Here is a 17,445-nt window from a genome sequence, read left to right on the forward strand (position 1 = left end):
CAACAAGTTAAATAAATATTAGAATTAGTTTAAACAGTAGTAAACAGCAAAACAAAATTTGAAAATGTTATAAAAAAACTTATGAGATTAGTTTTAAAGTTCAACTACTTGCTGTCCTTCTGTTTATATTAATTATTCATCTTTAACCTATCATCATTTTCCTTTTTTTATTAAATTTGTTTGAAGGTTCAACTACTTGCTGTCCTTCTGTTTGTATTAATTATTCATCTTTAACCTATCATCATTTTCCCTTTTTTATTAAATTTGTTTGAAGGTTTTACGAAAATGATTGAATTTGAGTTTTTTGAATTTGAGTAAATTGAAGTTTTTACGAATTATAAAAGTAGTTTTTAATCAAAAAAACAATAAAACATCAGTTTTAGGCTTCTAAACATCTCCATTACTTTGTTTGTCAGACTCTGTTTTATAAGTTAAGAAAAAAGTGCTTATTTAAGCTACTAAATTGTTGAAGACAAGTCAGCTGTACCCATGGATGAATATTTGCTACAATTATAAATAAATAGGCGTAAATACTTTAAGACTCAAAATTTTGATTAGATCGTCAACAATTTAGTTGTACGTGAACAACTATTGTATTACTATTAATTGTTAAAAAAAAGTAATTCTTATTCAAGTTCACTTACAGCATATTTTAGGAAAGTAATCTCCTTTCTACGTAACAAGTTTTATTAAAAGTAAGCCTAAAGTTTACTGCTACAAACTCATAAAGATTTACTCACGAGATCATTCCATAAAAACATTCATCAAATTTTTCAGGAATATGTTTTTTTAACTCATGAAAAATATTTAGGACCGATGACGTAAACTAATATTTAAACTAGCAAACTTCAAATTAAAAAATATAGTTTTAAATAACTAGTATTAAATTGTTTATAATTGTTTTAAATGTTTTACAACAACACATTTAACTGACCACGCAGTTTACGCTTATTTGTCATTATTTTTATACTAGTATTTTTAAAAAACATTTTAGATAAGCAACATTGTTATGCGCAGTTTACTATTTTATTTTACTTGAAGAGGTCGCAATTTTTTGTCACCGAAACCCGGTTGTAAACAAAATATTTAATTAGCACATCTTTATTTATATACTATTATTACAAAAACTTAATCAATTGAATGAACAAGAAAAAAAACTCTAAAGATTTTTTCTAACATATACATATCTATACATATATATATATATATATATCTGAAACTAGTTTTTTTTCTAAATCTATGGATGTGAAACTCAAAAATATATCAACTTATTTTTTAATAATTTATAACTATCTTTAAATAGACTTTAACCTAGAGTAGCAATACACAATATGTATTAAACTGTAACTACAATATAACTTTTAATTTTTCTACTAAACTCAAATTTCTTAAAAGTATCCATAAAAGATGCTAAAATATCCATAGATAATATTTTTTTATAATTTTAAATTTATAAAAAAGAACCATAAATTTCAGACTTGTTTTATTTAAAAAAACACGATAAAGCTAATACAACGCTAAATACATATGCAAAATGACAAAAAGTTTTTTATTTCAACAAATATTATAAAAGAAAAAAGTAAAAGTATGATTGTGTTGTTTTGTTTTCAATATATTTTTCAAATAAATACTTGTGCTTGATGTATATCCAAACTATTGTGAAACTGGTGTTGTACAGTAAATTATTAATAAAATCTTTAGTTTGATAAGAAATATCTCGTAATAAAATGCGGAATTTAAAAAAGCTGGTATAAATATGGCAATGCACACACAAAAATCAACGAAAGTTCAAAATTAATAGTATTTAAACTTCATGATCAATAAAAACGATACTAATTCTAAAACATTAAGATGACATATTTCAAAAGTGAAAAAACAATATACTTCATAAAAATTTAGATATATATTATTTTGATAGTAATTTGTCATCTGGATATTTTAAATTACAACCAAAAAAAATTTTTTAACAACAAACTCTCATAAATGTGTTTAGTTTTCGAAACCAAAAAAGTAGCTAGAATAATTTTTGGTAAGTTTTTAGTTAGAAACAATCAGATAAGAAGTAAAATCTTTATAATAAATCTTTAATAACTAAGTTTATAATGAAAGGCACGAAAAAATTCAAAGTTGCATTAACGATGCTGCATCAAAACAATTTTACCTGAATTTTTGGAATTGTAGTTCATTTGCATAATGCTTTACAACAAAAAGTTACAACACTTAAAAATATATTTCTAAAAAATTCAAAAACACAATTTACGTTAATCACAAGAAATTAAAACTGGTGTTAATACAAAACAATAAAACTTAATAGTCAAAAAATAATACGTTCAAGAGAAGCAAAAAACATCGGATCACATTTATAATTTAATGTAACTAAGCGTTTCTTTGTTCATTAAAACAACATTAAATTCTATTTCATTGGGTAAGAAAAATATTCAGACGAAACCAGTTTTAAATTTAAATAAGATAAAAGTCATTTAGACAGTAGTTGCCATAATTTGAATTCTAGCAAATCTAATTTTGAACTTTAGCAAATGTAGTGGTTGTAAAAGCTACGGTCTTTTACAATTAAATTTTTATGAGTAAAAATAATTTTAACTGCTAGATTTTCTATGACTTTTTTATATTTTGACTGACTTTCATTATGAAGACTCTGCTTTAAAAGTAGATTTACATTTTTTTTTAAATATTGTAGCCGAACGACTTCTATGCTTTACAGATAAGACTTGAAAAGCAAAAAAGTACTAAAAAAAATATTACGTAAATCACCAACAGTAACTAGTTCTACAAACCAGCACACCAAAACTTAAAATACCTGTGAAAACTAAATTTAAAATATAACCTTAAGAAAACAACAAAACAAAACTATTTACCCCTTTTTTGAAACCAAAACAAAAACTTTTCTATTTTTCTACCACTTGTCGGTGTAATACTGAAAGTTGCTTTCCTGCTCCAGCACCTTCGCCGCCCTCAGCACCTTTCCCTCCTGCATCTTGCCCCCGATCACCTGCAACCCCACCGGCATCTCGTTGCCGTGACCGTCCAGGGACATCCCCGTCGGCACGGAAACCGCGGGCACGCCGGCCAGGTTGATCGCGGTCACGTGGTAGTCCATTTCCGGAACGCCGGCCAGGTCCTTGTGCTCCCCCTCGCGCCCACTGCCCAGGTCGCTCAGGGTCTTGAAGCGCGAGTGCAGCTGTGACGTCACGGAAGTCGTCGGGGTGAGCATGACGTCGCAGAGGGGGTGGGGGAAGGAGGGGTGCTGGCCGAACACCTTCGCGTAGTCGTCGTGGATGAGGCGGCGCGCCTGCATGCCCTTCTTGAAGTACCGCTCGTAGTTTCTAAAAAAATTATTAACTTTCAAATTTCCAAAAATTTTTAAATACCTATTTTTTATTAATTAGTGCATATAAACTATGTTTTTATCAAACTGCCAAAGTACAAATGTAACATTTCTACGATGTACAACAAACTGACTCTTCCAGCAGGAAGAAGTTTCCCGCGGTGATCCTCCTCTTCACCTTCTCGCTGAACCCCTCGTCCCTGGTCAGCGTGTAAATTTCCTCGTCCAAGCTGCCCCCCGCCCTCGCCCTGTGCCCGTACCTCACTCCGTCGAACCTGTGAAGTGTATTGTAATTTTTCTTGTAAAAACAAACAACACTTTTGTAAAAACAAATTGTTTTTGGACACAACATTGTTTCAAGTCATTACATTACTATTGGAGTAACAATTGCTCAAACTTTTATTCGGTTTTTTTATTTATTCTCACTTTAGTAAAAACAAGTTATTTTTGTTTATTGATGAAGCTGAAGGTAAATTTTCAAAATTTAAGAAAAATGTTTAAAGGCAAGATAAATAATGCGGTAGCTAGTACAAAATAAGCTCTTGAAATTTAGCTAAATTTTTTTTTTAAATAAATTAAGAGTTAAATTTTCTAACTTAAATAAATTAAGAGTAAAATTTTGTAACTTAGATAAATTAACAAACTTACCTGGCGAAATTAGAAGCAACATCTGAGCAGCACAAAACTCTGTAGGTTTGCTGAACATACTCAGTATGGGGCAAGCTTACCTAAAAAATTTATGCCCTTTTCAATTTTCTTTTAATACTGACTTGAAAAGACAATATTTTTTATATTAAAGTTTAAAATATATGCAATTAGCAATTAAATGTAAAGTTCAAACGTAAAAAAGTTAAATATTTCGTCAAAAATTGTACTTAACAGGTAGGTTCAAAAATTATCCGTTTGAACAGTTTGATCATAACTCAGTTATTTTAAAGATTTTATGAATAGCTTAATTCTATCCAAAATAGAATTAAGTTGTATAGTGTTTTTCACGTATGAAAAAAAAATTGTTATAAAATATAGAAGTAAAATTTTAGACCAACTTCAACGATTTTAGCTCCTGCAGATTCAAACTGTTCAATTGCTTTGTCCCACAATTCTCTTATTTTTGGTACAGTTCCATCAATGTAGTGCTCCTAAAAATACATTCATTTTATTTGATGTTGAACTTATTTAAATTATAGTTGAACTGATTAACTAAAAAGACTATAAACTTTTAAATATCATTTTTAGTATATTATATAGATCGTGACCTTAATATTCCTAAAAGTATAGTAGTTTATTACTAAAATTATTATTGTTTTTCTTATCTTGTAATCAAAGATTATCACATTAAATAGTATTTTCACAATAACTTGTAAACAATAGCAACTAAAAAATTGATTAACTTTGAATAGACGTTATATAATATCAAAATTAATTTTCCAAAATGTAGTGATTATTCTATTCAAACATTCAAAAATTACAAGACAACAATAAAAACAAAACATTTAACAACACAAACTTTTGGAATTCCTACAACAAAACCATTCAAGTCTTCTTCTTTTCTCAAGTTGACATCGGGTATACTCTGAGAAATAGTTGTCGAGTCATTCACATCATGGCCTTTCAGAATATCTGTGTGATCGAAAAATTTTAAAAACTATAATATTTAACAAACGAGGTAACAAGAACAAAACTCACTGAAAACCAACGCGGCGTCTTCGATGCTTCTGGTGAAAATGCCGGGAACGTCGAGGGAGTTGCAGAGGGGAATGAGGCCGTAGCGGGAGAACGCCCCGTAGGTCGGCTTCAGACCGACGATGCCGCAGAAGGAGGCGGGAACTCGCACCGATCCTCCGGTGTCAGATCCTATCGAGCTGTTGGGATTTAAATAATCGTTAGAATGTCCATCGAAAACTTCAGGAAATTCATATGAAAAATTACTTCTGTATAACAGCTTTGATATCATGCTAAAATTTATGTTATACTAGGTTCTAAAAACTTTAACTTATTTTCAGTTACAGCAAGTTACTAAAAGTTTGACGAACAGTTTCAAAGTTCAGTAAACACATAGAAAAATGATGTTTTTTTTAAGTATCAATCTTAAAACTTTAGAAATCTTGAATAAAAAGTTTTCTTTATAAAATACTCTACTCACCAAATAAAAATTATATCAAAGGTATTTATTTCCTTTAAACAGAACTATGAAATAGATACTCTACTTTGTAATAACAAAAACAAACAAGTAAGTGGCACCAGAAGCAACAGCAGACGCGGACCCCCCGGAACTTCCGCCAGGAACATAAAAATCTTCACCCAACTTTTCATGATTCCACGGGTTCTTGGCTGCTCCAAAATATGACTCACACCCTCCAGATCTTATAACAAATTTCAGTTAAACATCAATTTGGAAAAAACATATAATAAACAACGATTAAACTTAGACAAATAGGTACATGTTAATTAATTGTTTAATCCATATACTAAATACATCCTTTTATCGAAATATACTCTAACAAACTTAATTGTATTTTGAAATAATCATATCATTTAAATATCAAAACTTTATATTTAGTCTAAAATCATTACAAACTTAGCGGTTTTCTAAAAAATGCATTATATTGTTTGCTACCACATTAAATAAAGCAATTAATTCATAATTACAACAGTTCCAACAACAAAAACAAACCCCATGGCAAACTCATCCATATAAAAAATATACTTGATGTTCTAAGCTACTACATTTAATAAAATAATAAAAGTAATTGTTAAAATAGTTCAAAAACAAAAACCAACCCCATGGCGAACTCGTCCATGTTGTCTTTTCCCATCATGGTGCCCCCGTGCGCGAGCAACTTCTCAACTATGGTGGCGTTGAAGTTCGGAACGTAATTTTCGAGCATCTTGGACGCGCAAGTGGTGGCAATCTCCTCCGTGCTGAAGTTGTCTTTGACGGAAAACGGAATTCCTTGGAGCGGCAAGCTGGTTTGAATAAAAAATGCTTAACAACTCAATGGCAAAAAAATATTAAGGATGTTTTCATAAACTATTTTAAACATTTATTATGAGTAATTACAGTAAGAATATTATAGTTTTAAGTATCTCAAATCTTCCCTCTTAATTGCCTACTGAAGAAGAAAATTTGAAAGTACTTTAGGCAATACAACAAGTACTGATAAACTTGTAGATTTTTTGTAAAATAAAAAAAAAATTATTTAAAACGATTACGAGTAATTACGTAATGTTCTACGTAATGTGTTAGAATTAAATGACTCTTGAACATGTAAATTTATGTGCTAAATACTTAAATTAATTATTATATAATATTACTAAATACTAACTAGTAACTTTACTGTGTAAAGTATGCTAAAATTATTTATAAACTTTTTAAAGTTTCACCAAAGAAGAAATTCAGTTTGGTATAACAAAAACTAATTTAAACCTACAACTACTAACAAACTTAAAATAAAACTATTTCATTTTTAAAATGTTGAAAGTATTCAAATAGTTTTGGTCTTTAACAAACCACTTATTACGTAACACGTTAAATAAAGTGCATTGGTTATGAAAATTTTTTAACAAATAGTTTAAAGAAAGTAATCACAATTAAACCAACTCTTTTTTAGAGTTTGGAGCTAGGTAAGTTTCGTTCAAGTCAATTTCGGAAACAAAATAGTTTATGTTTGGCTGGGTTGCAGCTATTCTGCTGCTGCACGATTCGATCACTTCTTGTGGAGTGATTTTTCCTCGTTTCAGGAGGTCAAACACCTTTATAAAACAAAAAAATACTGTTTTTGAATTTCACACAAGCTTTAAAGTAATTGTAACAGCTAAAATTTTGATATGAGTTTAAATAAACAGTTTTTTAATTTCGATTTCAAAAACAGTAAACGTAACTTTACCTGAGTCATTGTTTTGCGAAAAAGGTCGTTTTTACCCATTGTGTATAGCTTTTAAATATGTTTAATAAAAAAAAAATTCTCTGAAAAAAGGTAAATTACTTTATATGACTAACTTAGTATTTTTTTTATAATAAAAACTTATTTAAGATACTAATGAACAATTTCGAATATTTCAGTCAAACTTGTATTTCAACAAAATCTAATTTAAATAAACAATATTTACATGAAATAATAATAAATAAAACATGCCCTCATATAAATTTAAAATTAGTTAAAATATTAACTTAAAGTATTTCTTTTATATTATATATATTAATATTACAAAACCTCCAACCTAGATATCATTACCAATTTGTATCTTTATTTTTTTTATGTAAAAAATTTATTTGAAATATAAACAGTTCTAAACAAAAACAGTAAATTCACAAAAAATCAAATAAAAATACAAAATTTATATGCAGTTAACTTTCAACAAGACAATTTTCATAGCTAGCTTTTATGTAGGTCTTAATAATAAAAAAAATAACTATTACAGTGGAGTATTTATTGCTCCGACTAAAACAGTTACACAACAGTTATTTATGTTGAACTTTTCGACAACTTTTATGTTATGCAACTTTTCAAGTGGCAAGGGAGAAAGAAATGAAAGAGCACGCGCGCAAAAATGCAAAAAACAAATCAAATTTGTTTACTCACTTGTTATATAACATAGTAAATCTTTTCTGACTATTCAAATTCTATTGTTTAATGTGATTAAAATTTTTAATAAATATACTTTTTTAATTATCAAAAGTATATAAAGACAATTAACTTTCTAACTTAATTTTGTTTAAAATTTTTCTATCAAACAACTTAAGTATATTATGACTAACGGTAAGCTCAAATAATAAATAAACGCTTATAGTACAACATTTAATTATATATTATTATCATAGTGTGATATATATAATATTATTTATTAAAATATTGAATAAAAAATAAAGTTACAATTAAGTTTGAAAAAATGATAAAAGTTCTATGTAAAATACATTAAAATTATAAGAACTTTTTTTAGCAGTTTTGTTATTGTAAAACACAAAAACTCAGTCTACTAATAAAACAATAAATTTTATTGATATTTATAATAAAAAAATTTTACATTCAAATTTAAAAACTTATTTTTTATAAATAGTGTATTGCTTATTTTAAATTGTCTTAAAACTAACCAACAAGAAATTTTTCTTATCAAGTAGACTTTAAGTTTTTTGTGTATTGCACTGTTTTGTTAAAAGGTTAGAATAGTTAACTATTAACTATTAAAGTCAATACAAAAGAACACACCCTGAGAAATAATTTAACTAAAAAATATAACAAACAAAAAGTTAATATTAAACTACAAAACCTCTGAATTAAAAAAAAATCACTTTGAAGCATCACACATTTTAATCAAAAACACACCAAGCATAAATTGATTAATATTACTGACAAAAAAAAAAACATTGGTAAATCAAGGTTATACAGATTTATGAGAATTAACTTATAAATTTAAAATATTAAAAAAATATATATTATAATTATTTAATCTTTCAAATAGCATACTCATTTTTCTGGTGTAAAATTAAATAACTTAAATCAAACAAATGAAAAATAAAAATAGTTTAAGTCTGTAACTTTTCTTGCTAGCTAAAATTGTAGTATCTGTTAACATCACAAACAAACTTTATACCAAAGTAAAAACTTCCAAATCATTTAAATGAAAAAAAGAAGAGAAACATGTGAGAAAGTGAGAGATACACGCCAAATTCAATAGCCAATGAAATCCGTTTTATACAGTTATCTCATCATACAGTACAAGTTTGCTGGATAGCCACCTTTTAACCAATCAGCCAATTCTAACTATGCTTAACACTTAACTGTTAGTCCAATAGTTTATTTTTATTAAAAATTTTCTTATTTCCTTTTATAGATTTTATTTACATATGATTTACTTACCATTTTCATCAGTAATTGAAATAGACAAATAAAAACTTTAGACTTATATTTCTAACTTGGTGGTTTAAACACATTTCTGTCAACAAGTAAACACCTTTCAGATTTTTACAACTATTTTTGAGCCTAAAGTAATCTTAAAAGATATGTTTTATATACTTTTCAACTTTTTTTTATTAATCCTTTAAACAGAAACCGTATATACCTAGTCCATTGAGTGCTTAACTTTTTTTAATGCACTTATTTTATTACCCACAAATTTATACACTAGCTTCTTTCCAAAAATAACTAATAAATGACATTAGGGAACTAGGAATTAACAAAAATACAAAAAAGAAAGAAGGAAAGAAAAAATAAAAGACAACTATAGTTAATGGACCTCTGTGACTTGGAGAAAGAATTTCATACTAGTAAAACAGCTGTGTAATAATAAACTACATTCGTTAAGGCTCTAAAACTAATATTAATTACAGAAGAATACTTTTATTTTATCTGCTAAATATATATGATATAAGGGGTATTCCTAAAGGTAGTTCAGTCTGTTAAATATTTTTATATTACAAATATCTAAATACATTTTTTAACCCTTTTTAAAAGTTATAAAATTTTAACTATAATTAATTGTAGATGCCTATATACCTATATATAGTAGATAACTTTTCAAATTATGAATATTATTACAGTTAATTACTTAATTACCATTAAAGAGACAAAAACTTTAAAATTAAAAAACTTTTTTTTTCCTCAAATGATATGATAAGTTCACAATTTATTTTGTTAAAAGATGTAAAAACAAAGTTAAAAAAACTGTAAACTATTTTTTTTTCGTTTTCAAATTTTTATAAAACTTACTTATGTAAAAAAACATTCTTGAAATTTTAATATTATCAAACTATTCTAGTGGGAAATGTGAAAAAGAGAAAATAATGTGATATCGAGAGGAACACACCAAACTTAACGACCAATTGCATTCTATTCAAAAAGTTGTTATGTCATCAAACACAAATTCTGCTGAGTTTTATTATTAAAAACTTTAAATCAATTGCTTTTAAATGTACTTAAGTAATCGAATACACCCAAAAACAGTCCAATAATATTTAATTTTTAACATTGAATTTTTGACTTAGTTATTAAATATTGTATTTAATTAAGGAAAACTTACTAGTAGTTTGTTAAGTCAGTTAGTAAACACAAAATAATCAAGTTAGCTTTTATGTGCATAGATGATGTAGAAAAAACCTTTGACTAAACATCAAACCACTGTTAAATTTCTTTAAAAAATTCTAAGCAGAATAAGCAAATTTATTCACATAAAATAAATATAGAAAATATTAGTAAATTGTTTATCTAAATTATTTATAAAAAATATTAAAAACTCAGACTGTAAAATCTCTAAATGCCAAATTACTCCCTGATTATTTTAATGAAATATTTGAACCAACCAAAATTAGTACAAAGATAAGATTACATATTTCAGACATAAATAAACCACATAGTACAATTGATACTAGAGTATATGAAAAACTCAAAAGTATGATTTTCACTACATTTTGTCAAATTTTTATTTCTTAAATTTCAAGTGTTGCAGCTAAATCTATTATGTATTTAGTTAGAAATATTAAATTTGATACTTGAATAAAAAAAAGGCATTTAAAAACTTAAAATAAACAATCATACCAACAAATTTTTATGGGCTTAATTACATAATAAGATATTGTATAACTATAAAAACATATATGCTAGAAAGAAAGTTTTATAAAAAGCAATCATATCAAATAAAACAGGAGGAAAGTCAAAATAATTTGAAATACAATGTAATACATACTTTAAATTTTAAATTTATAGATATGAATTATATCAAGACGATACAGTATTTAAACAAATTCTTTTGTTTTTTGCTTATACAAGTTTTTCAAAAACAAAAACTTGTTGAGTGAATTTTTTTTAGGAAGGAAGCCTGGTAAAAAGATTTTATATATATTTGAACACTTTTATTTCAACAAAATCATTTCTACAGAATTAAACTGATAAATACTACAACAAAGTTAAAAAATATATAATTTACATCATGAGCTTTAAAATAAATTTAGAAGCATAACATATATGTGCAGAAAAACCAAGTAGCTTGATTTTATTAATACTTCAAAGTATACTTAGTTAAAACAACCATGTTAGTAGCTAGAAAAAAAAACAAATTAACACAATAGCTAAATAAACAATTTATAATTATTTAAGTATGTTGAGTTAACATAAACATAAAGGAAATGCTATGTTTGTATATAACAAAACATATTTTGTTTATAAGAAACATTCATTCATTTAAACAAACTAATTTTAAATCTGCCTATAGAGGTACAACAATTCTATTATATTTTTGTTTTATATTTAAACTCTTTTTTAACAACCTAGAAGTTTCTTTTTTATTTTCAAGAAACTTTTGAGATGTATGGGACCAAATTTGTATAATGTTGATCTAAAATGAAAAACTTATAAATCATAAATAAAAATTATTTTTATGTAAAAATGTATTTTTAGATAAAAATTTAACATTTTCTCTGAAAAATTGCAATTTTTTTTACTGAGAAATTCTGAAAGTGATTGCTCAAAAACTGTATGAGAAAATATATTGTAACGATTTTTTTTGCATTTTTAATACTAATCTAAAAGATATCAATAGGACTCTTAACTTTTAATTGATTACATCTCAAAAGTTATCTTTAACTTGGAAAAGCAATGAAGGGAAACTAGTAGCTTAATTATTGATGTTAAAAATAGGACAAAACTATAAAAATAATACTTAATTATAATTTAAAAAAAATTTAAAATTATAACTTAAAGACTATTATATTTTGTGGTTATGTTAGCTTTTTTTATTAAATGTTTATTATGACAATGAGCATAGTACATTCTTACTGTGATAACAAATTTGTTTTGTAAATAAACACATTTTTAAAAATGGTTTTCAAATGATTTTAAATTTTTTTTAATAAACTTTAATTTATTTTATTAAGTTTTACTTCAAAGAAAACATTAAATAATGATAATAATAAAATTCTGAGGATTTTATAACAACAAATAGAATCTTTTTTAATTTAGTGTGTAAAAAAAAATTAGTGATCAATAATACACACTACTTTAAAAATTTAGAGCTACTGAAGTAGAAGTACATTAAAAATGTAGATATTTTAAAACTAACTATAAACACATATTTTTTTTTACTAAAAACAATAGTCAGCATTGCAATTTACTTTGTTAAAAGTTGTAATTAAAGCTTTAACTTGAGGATAAATAATAGGATAAAATCATAATGCTCTTAACAAATTTAATGTTTTAACAAAAATAAATTAGCAGCAACAAAATATAATACTGAAACATGTAACTAAAAACGTTTTTATATGTTGTACAATTAATTAAAAAACACACAAAGCAAATATTGGAAACATCAATTATATTAACAAATAAAATACATATTTAGTACCTAACTTCAAAAATTTAATAAAAATCCCCAAAAAAAAGTTTAGTAGTAAAGTATAAAGATGGTATTTGATAAATAAATATACCAACATACAATTGTAAGAAATACTTTTGCTAAATGTAATTACAGTATAATAACTTTAAAAAAACTACAAGATGTAAAACCCTCTTTAGAAGAACAACATCACAATAAATGTTAACTTAAGTAGACATAATAATTGTAAAATTGTTATTGTCAAATGTTTAGAAAAGAATTATGCAAAAAAAAACTAAAATAAAAAAAGAAAAATAAATAAATTGAGAAACTTACATTTGTAACTTGAAAAACTAGTAAAAAATTTTTAATCAATCAGCTATGCCACTTTCTATTTTGTTATAATTTATTTGAGCTTTTAAACTATTTTCACTTCAATTTTGTCCAGAAATACTCCGACTTATGACAAAAACTCATTTGACTCATTTGGTAAGTTATGGTGTTCAAATATAATAAAACTGTTTTTTTTTTCCAGTTGTCTATTCTACAGCTTATAACTCTTTTTTAAGGAACATCAAACAAAAGTGAGGCTATTTACTAATTTGTATTATTTCAAAATCAAAACTGGAATTGTAAGAATGTCAGACTAAAGCACAATGCTTTGAACAATTAAGTTTTTGTCTTTTGATGATTTTCAGTAAACAGTCTCAAATCAAGCTATGATAAAGTAAATTCACTTGAGAAGAGAGAAAAGCAAAGCTTTTTTTTAATTATTAAGTTACAAATTTGTTTAAGGCAATGTTAATCATATAGTATGCATATAAATTGTAAGGCCAGAAGGAGGTCCAACAACAAAAAATTTAATTGACTCTTATTTTAAAGCTTAGAGTATGTACTATAATATTTTTTTTATAACAAAAAAAATAAAATTTTGAGATATAACCAGTTTTGTAAGAAAAAAAACCCAAAAAATTGTAAGAAATCAAAAATTTTTAAGCTCAACTTTTTCAAAATAAAATTTAGTTTACTAAAAATCTATCTCCTCCTTCATTTTTAGAGTATTTTACTTCAAATTTTTAGGAAATGTTTTTTTTGATATTACAAAAAACTTGGAGGAAGCAGATTTTTGAAAATAACAGTAAAAATATTTGAACTTTATTCTTTATTTTTTTGACATTTATACAGAAACTAAAAAATATGACTTTTTCAAGTGTTTAGAATTTATTAAAGATTACTCTGAGAAAGTTTCAAAAAAATTATTAAAAAAACGAAGGAAGAGATATATTTTTAGTGAAATAGTACTTTTTTGCCTTTTTAGTTTGCACCTCTCATAAATAACCTATAGAACTCTCTAACTTTTACCGCTTGTATCTAAAAAGTTATTTTGAATTTTAACAAGCAGTAAAAAGTAACTGGTAGCTTTTTTATTTATGTAAAAAATAAGACTAAATTAAAAAAAAAGTCCTTCTATGCCTTTAAGTTTTTAAAGTTGTTTAAATATATATTTTCTATTGAAGGATTTCACAAAGTAGGCAGTACCAACCACCTGGGGGCAATTTTAGTAAGATAGGGGGGAGGGAGTAATTAGTTAAGGGGCAAAAAGAGAGGCAATTTTAAAATTATGGGCAATTTTAAAATTATGGGCAATTTTAAAATTTTAAAACTTAAATATTCTTGATTTACAGATGGAGGGCAAAAAAATATATACTTGTAGGTGTTTTATTTGAAAGTTATGTTAGAGGGGGCAATAGCCTTTTTTATTTTTGGAATGGAACAGTTTGAAAAAAAATGTTTGGGAAACCCTGCTCTATTATGTATAATACTATGAATATAAATTGTTTTAAGGACATAGTTGGGTGTCCAACATTTTTTTTACACAAATTAACATTAGATCTTATTTAAAATTTTAGACAATTTACTATAAGATATTGCTTGTAGAACGAAAATCTATTAATAAAATATTGAGATATTCTAGTAAAAAAGCTTAATACAACCATTTGGAACGAAAAAAAAAATTCAAGATCAATTTTGTTGGAATTTTGAAAATATCATTAAAAGTCTACTATCTTCTTCAACTTAGAAGCAATTTACTTCAAACTTTTAGGGAATGTAGTTTTCAATATTAAAACAAAATTTCAAGAATTGTCTTTAAAAAAAAAAAAAAAAAAAGACCAGAATTAACAATTAAGTTTTTTTTTTTAATTTAAAATTAGTTTTCTGCAAGTTGTTCAATTTCTATAAAAGAAAAGACTTAAAAATAAAAGTTTAAAACAATTGCTAAAAATTTGAAAGAGGAGATAGATTTTTAGTGGAATTTTGTGAGTTTTTAGTAATGTTCCCTTTTCTATGGGCCTCCCATAATTTTTTTATTGAACTTTATATCTTTGATCGCTTATATCTCAAAAGTTATTTTGAATTTTTCAAAGCAGTAAAAATAACTGGTAGCTTAAAAATTAATGTATCAAAATAAGACTATTTAAAAAAAAAGAATCACACCCTTCTTTTTGTAATGTAATGCAAAAGTTTTATATATGATTGAGTAATTAAAAAACAATCCCAAGTATAATCTTATTTTAAAAGACTATACAAAAAGTCTAAATAAAATTAAGTATGATAAAATAGTTAAGGTTTCAAAAAAGTAATATTAACAAGAAGTTACCAGTATATAAGTATAAGTATGTAAGCGTATTATATAATTTTTTAAAGACTATATTATGTTTAGACTCTGAAGAAGCCATAAGTAAATTTTTAGATCTTAAAAATAAATATAAAGTACTTGAAAGTTTGCAAGAAAATTGCAAAAACCAAGATTCATTCGATTAGCCTACGCAAATCAGTTGTATGAGTTGTTTTTTTTTTTTAAGTGTTTTTATAATTACTAAAAATCTTTAAATCGTCAAAAATACATCTAACCCACAAGTTTAGACTCTGAAGAAGCCATAAGTAAATTTTTAGATCTTAAAAATAAATAAAAAGTACTTAAACGTTTGCAAGAAAATTGCTTTAAAAAGTTATATAATACGCTTACATACTTATACTTATATACTGGTAACTTCTTGTTAATAAAAGTAATTACCTAGTAAACTTATGCACAAAGAATTTATTTCATAGATTTACTGTCAATAGCTCTTAAAATGTTAGGAGGTCACCCGTTTTAAAAGTATATCTGAGTCAAGAATTTTTAATAATAAACAAAAAAAAGGAATTATAAATTTTATAGACATGTAATTTCAAACTTATGTGACTTAATAAAAGTATTCTTTTAAATACTTGAAACAATAATTATAAAAATTGTCATTATAAATATAAAAATTAATCAAATACTTTTGAAAACATAATGTATATTTTACACAACTAGATTTCACAACAACTATGAGTAAATTGATAAAATTTATATTGAATGTACCTATTTTTCGAATCTTAAAAGTATGTAGCATTTTAGAACATCAAGATATTTAAAGTATATGAATTTCCAGCTTATTTAGTTTAACACATTAACAACTAAAACTTTTTTATGTTAAACCAAAAAATATAGCTGCTTGAAAAATCAAAAAGCATGCTTTTTATTTGTAAAAAAAATAAAAAACTAAGTTTAAAATTGTGAAACTACACAATATGCAAATATTATTGAAGTAATGTAAAACTGTTTACTTTCTCATAAGTAAACTTTATTCCAATTTATATTTTCGACTAAAACTTTGAGAAAAAGAGAAAATGAGAGAAATACACCCCGGTCGAAATAACCAATCAAAATGCGTTTAAAACTGGTACTGGTTGTTTATTATGTATTGTTCATTAAAAATTTTGCTGAGTATTCAAATTAAAGTATAATTAACTTTTTTGTCCTGGTTTATAAATAACTCCCGAACACGGGTAACTTGAAAACTTGCAAATAATTTTGCAAAAAACCTGCAAATGCTGAAACAGCAATACTTTTTTTTTGGATTTTTATTTATTTTAATCTATCTATATACTTATGCATAACTTACGGTCGTCAAACATTTTTTTTCGATAATTAAAATGAAAAATAACATGTAAAAAAATCAATTATATTTTGCTGACTCAGCAAAAAATCATTTTATTTGCAGGTTTTTAATCTATCACAAAAATACAAGTTCATATCAGTATTTCCTTTATATCAGCGTTTTTTTTATATTTTTTAAGTAAACAGAAAGTACGTTATTTGTATAAATAACCTTAGAAAATAAATAGGGGATTTAAGCTTTTATTCAGAACTTTGTGTATAAATAAAGCAACTTATTATTTATTTCATAACTAATTTATTATTACAAACTAATTAATATGCATTGATTATTGAATTTCAAAAAAAACAAAAATTGCATTTATTAACATTGCTGTTTAACCGAAAATATACAAAACTACTAAAAAAATACAAAAAATTATGACTAAATAAGCATATGAGTAACATAAAGAATTTCAACAACTTGTGTATGTGTTTAATGACTATTGTGTAAATGTTTTTCACAAAACATAATAATTTTAAAATTCGAACAAATAAAATTTATGCCAATGACATATTTTATATAAATAAACAATTTTTTTTTTAAAGAGAAAATGAGAGAAATACACGCCGGTTTGTAAGAGCCAATCAAAATACGTATATAACTGGTTGTTATGCCATGTAATGTTATGGCATTCAGTAAAAGTTTTCTGAGTATCCAAATTATAATGAGATATTTTTTTACCATCTTGGTTAATGAACAACGCCCTAACGCAAATTCATACCAGCGTTTCCTTTATATCAAATTGAGTAATTAAAAAAAATGTATGTGAAA

At 25.3% G+C, this 17,445-nt stretch overlaps 1 protein-coding gene across 1 annotated transcript; it reads right to left on the reverse strand.

Moving 5' to 3' along the window:
* Positions 1-2,891: 2,891 nt before the first annotated feature.
* Positions 2,892-7,342, reverse strand: LOC145840996 (glutamyl-tRNA(Gln) amidotransferase subunit A, mitochondrial-like). Its single transcript, XM_082948354.1, has 10 exons — positions 7,234-7,342; positions 6,948-7,099; positions 6,128-6,313; positions 5,575-5,709; positions 5,033-5,208; positions 4,854-4,966; positions 4,393-4,485; positions 3,995-4,074; positions 3,481-3,621; positions 2,892-3,344 (listed from the first exon to the last, which is right to left on the reverse strand). Exons 1-10 carry the CDS (start codon positions 7,270-7,272, stop codon positions 2,915-2,917), a joined length of 1,545 nt encoding a protein of 514 aa, XP_082804480.1. The 5' UTR covers positions 7,273-7,342; the 3' UTR covers positions 2,892-2,914.
* Between the last annotated feature and the right edge of the window lie 10,103 nt (positions 7,343-17,445).

Source organism: Thalia democratica, chromosome 7 (assembly GCF_965202585.1).
Source record: "Thalia democratica chromosome 7, ktThaDemo2.hap1.1, whole genome shotgun sequence".
Classification (NCBI taxonomy): Eukaryota; Metazoa; Chordata; class Thaliacea; order Salpida; family Salpidae; genus Thalia; species Thalia democratica.

Bases quoted from the DNA above. Each gene is read 5' to 3' on its own strand.
- LOC145840996 (XM_082948354.1), bottom strand. From the start codon at position 7,272: ATGGGTAAAAACGACCTTTTTCGCAAAACAATGACTCAG. The intron at 6,314-6,947 runs GTTGGTTTAATT...TATTCAAACCAG, and splicing joins GCTCCAAACTCTAAAAAAGA to CTTGCCGCTCCAAGGAATTC. The intron at 4,075-4,392 runs GTTGGTCTAAAA...TAAATTTTTTAG, and splicing joins CAGGAGCTAAAATCGTTGAA to GTAAGCTTGCCCCATACTGA.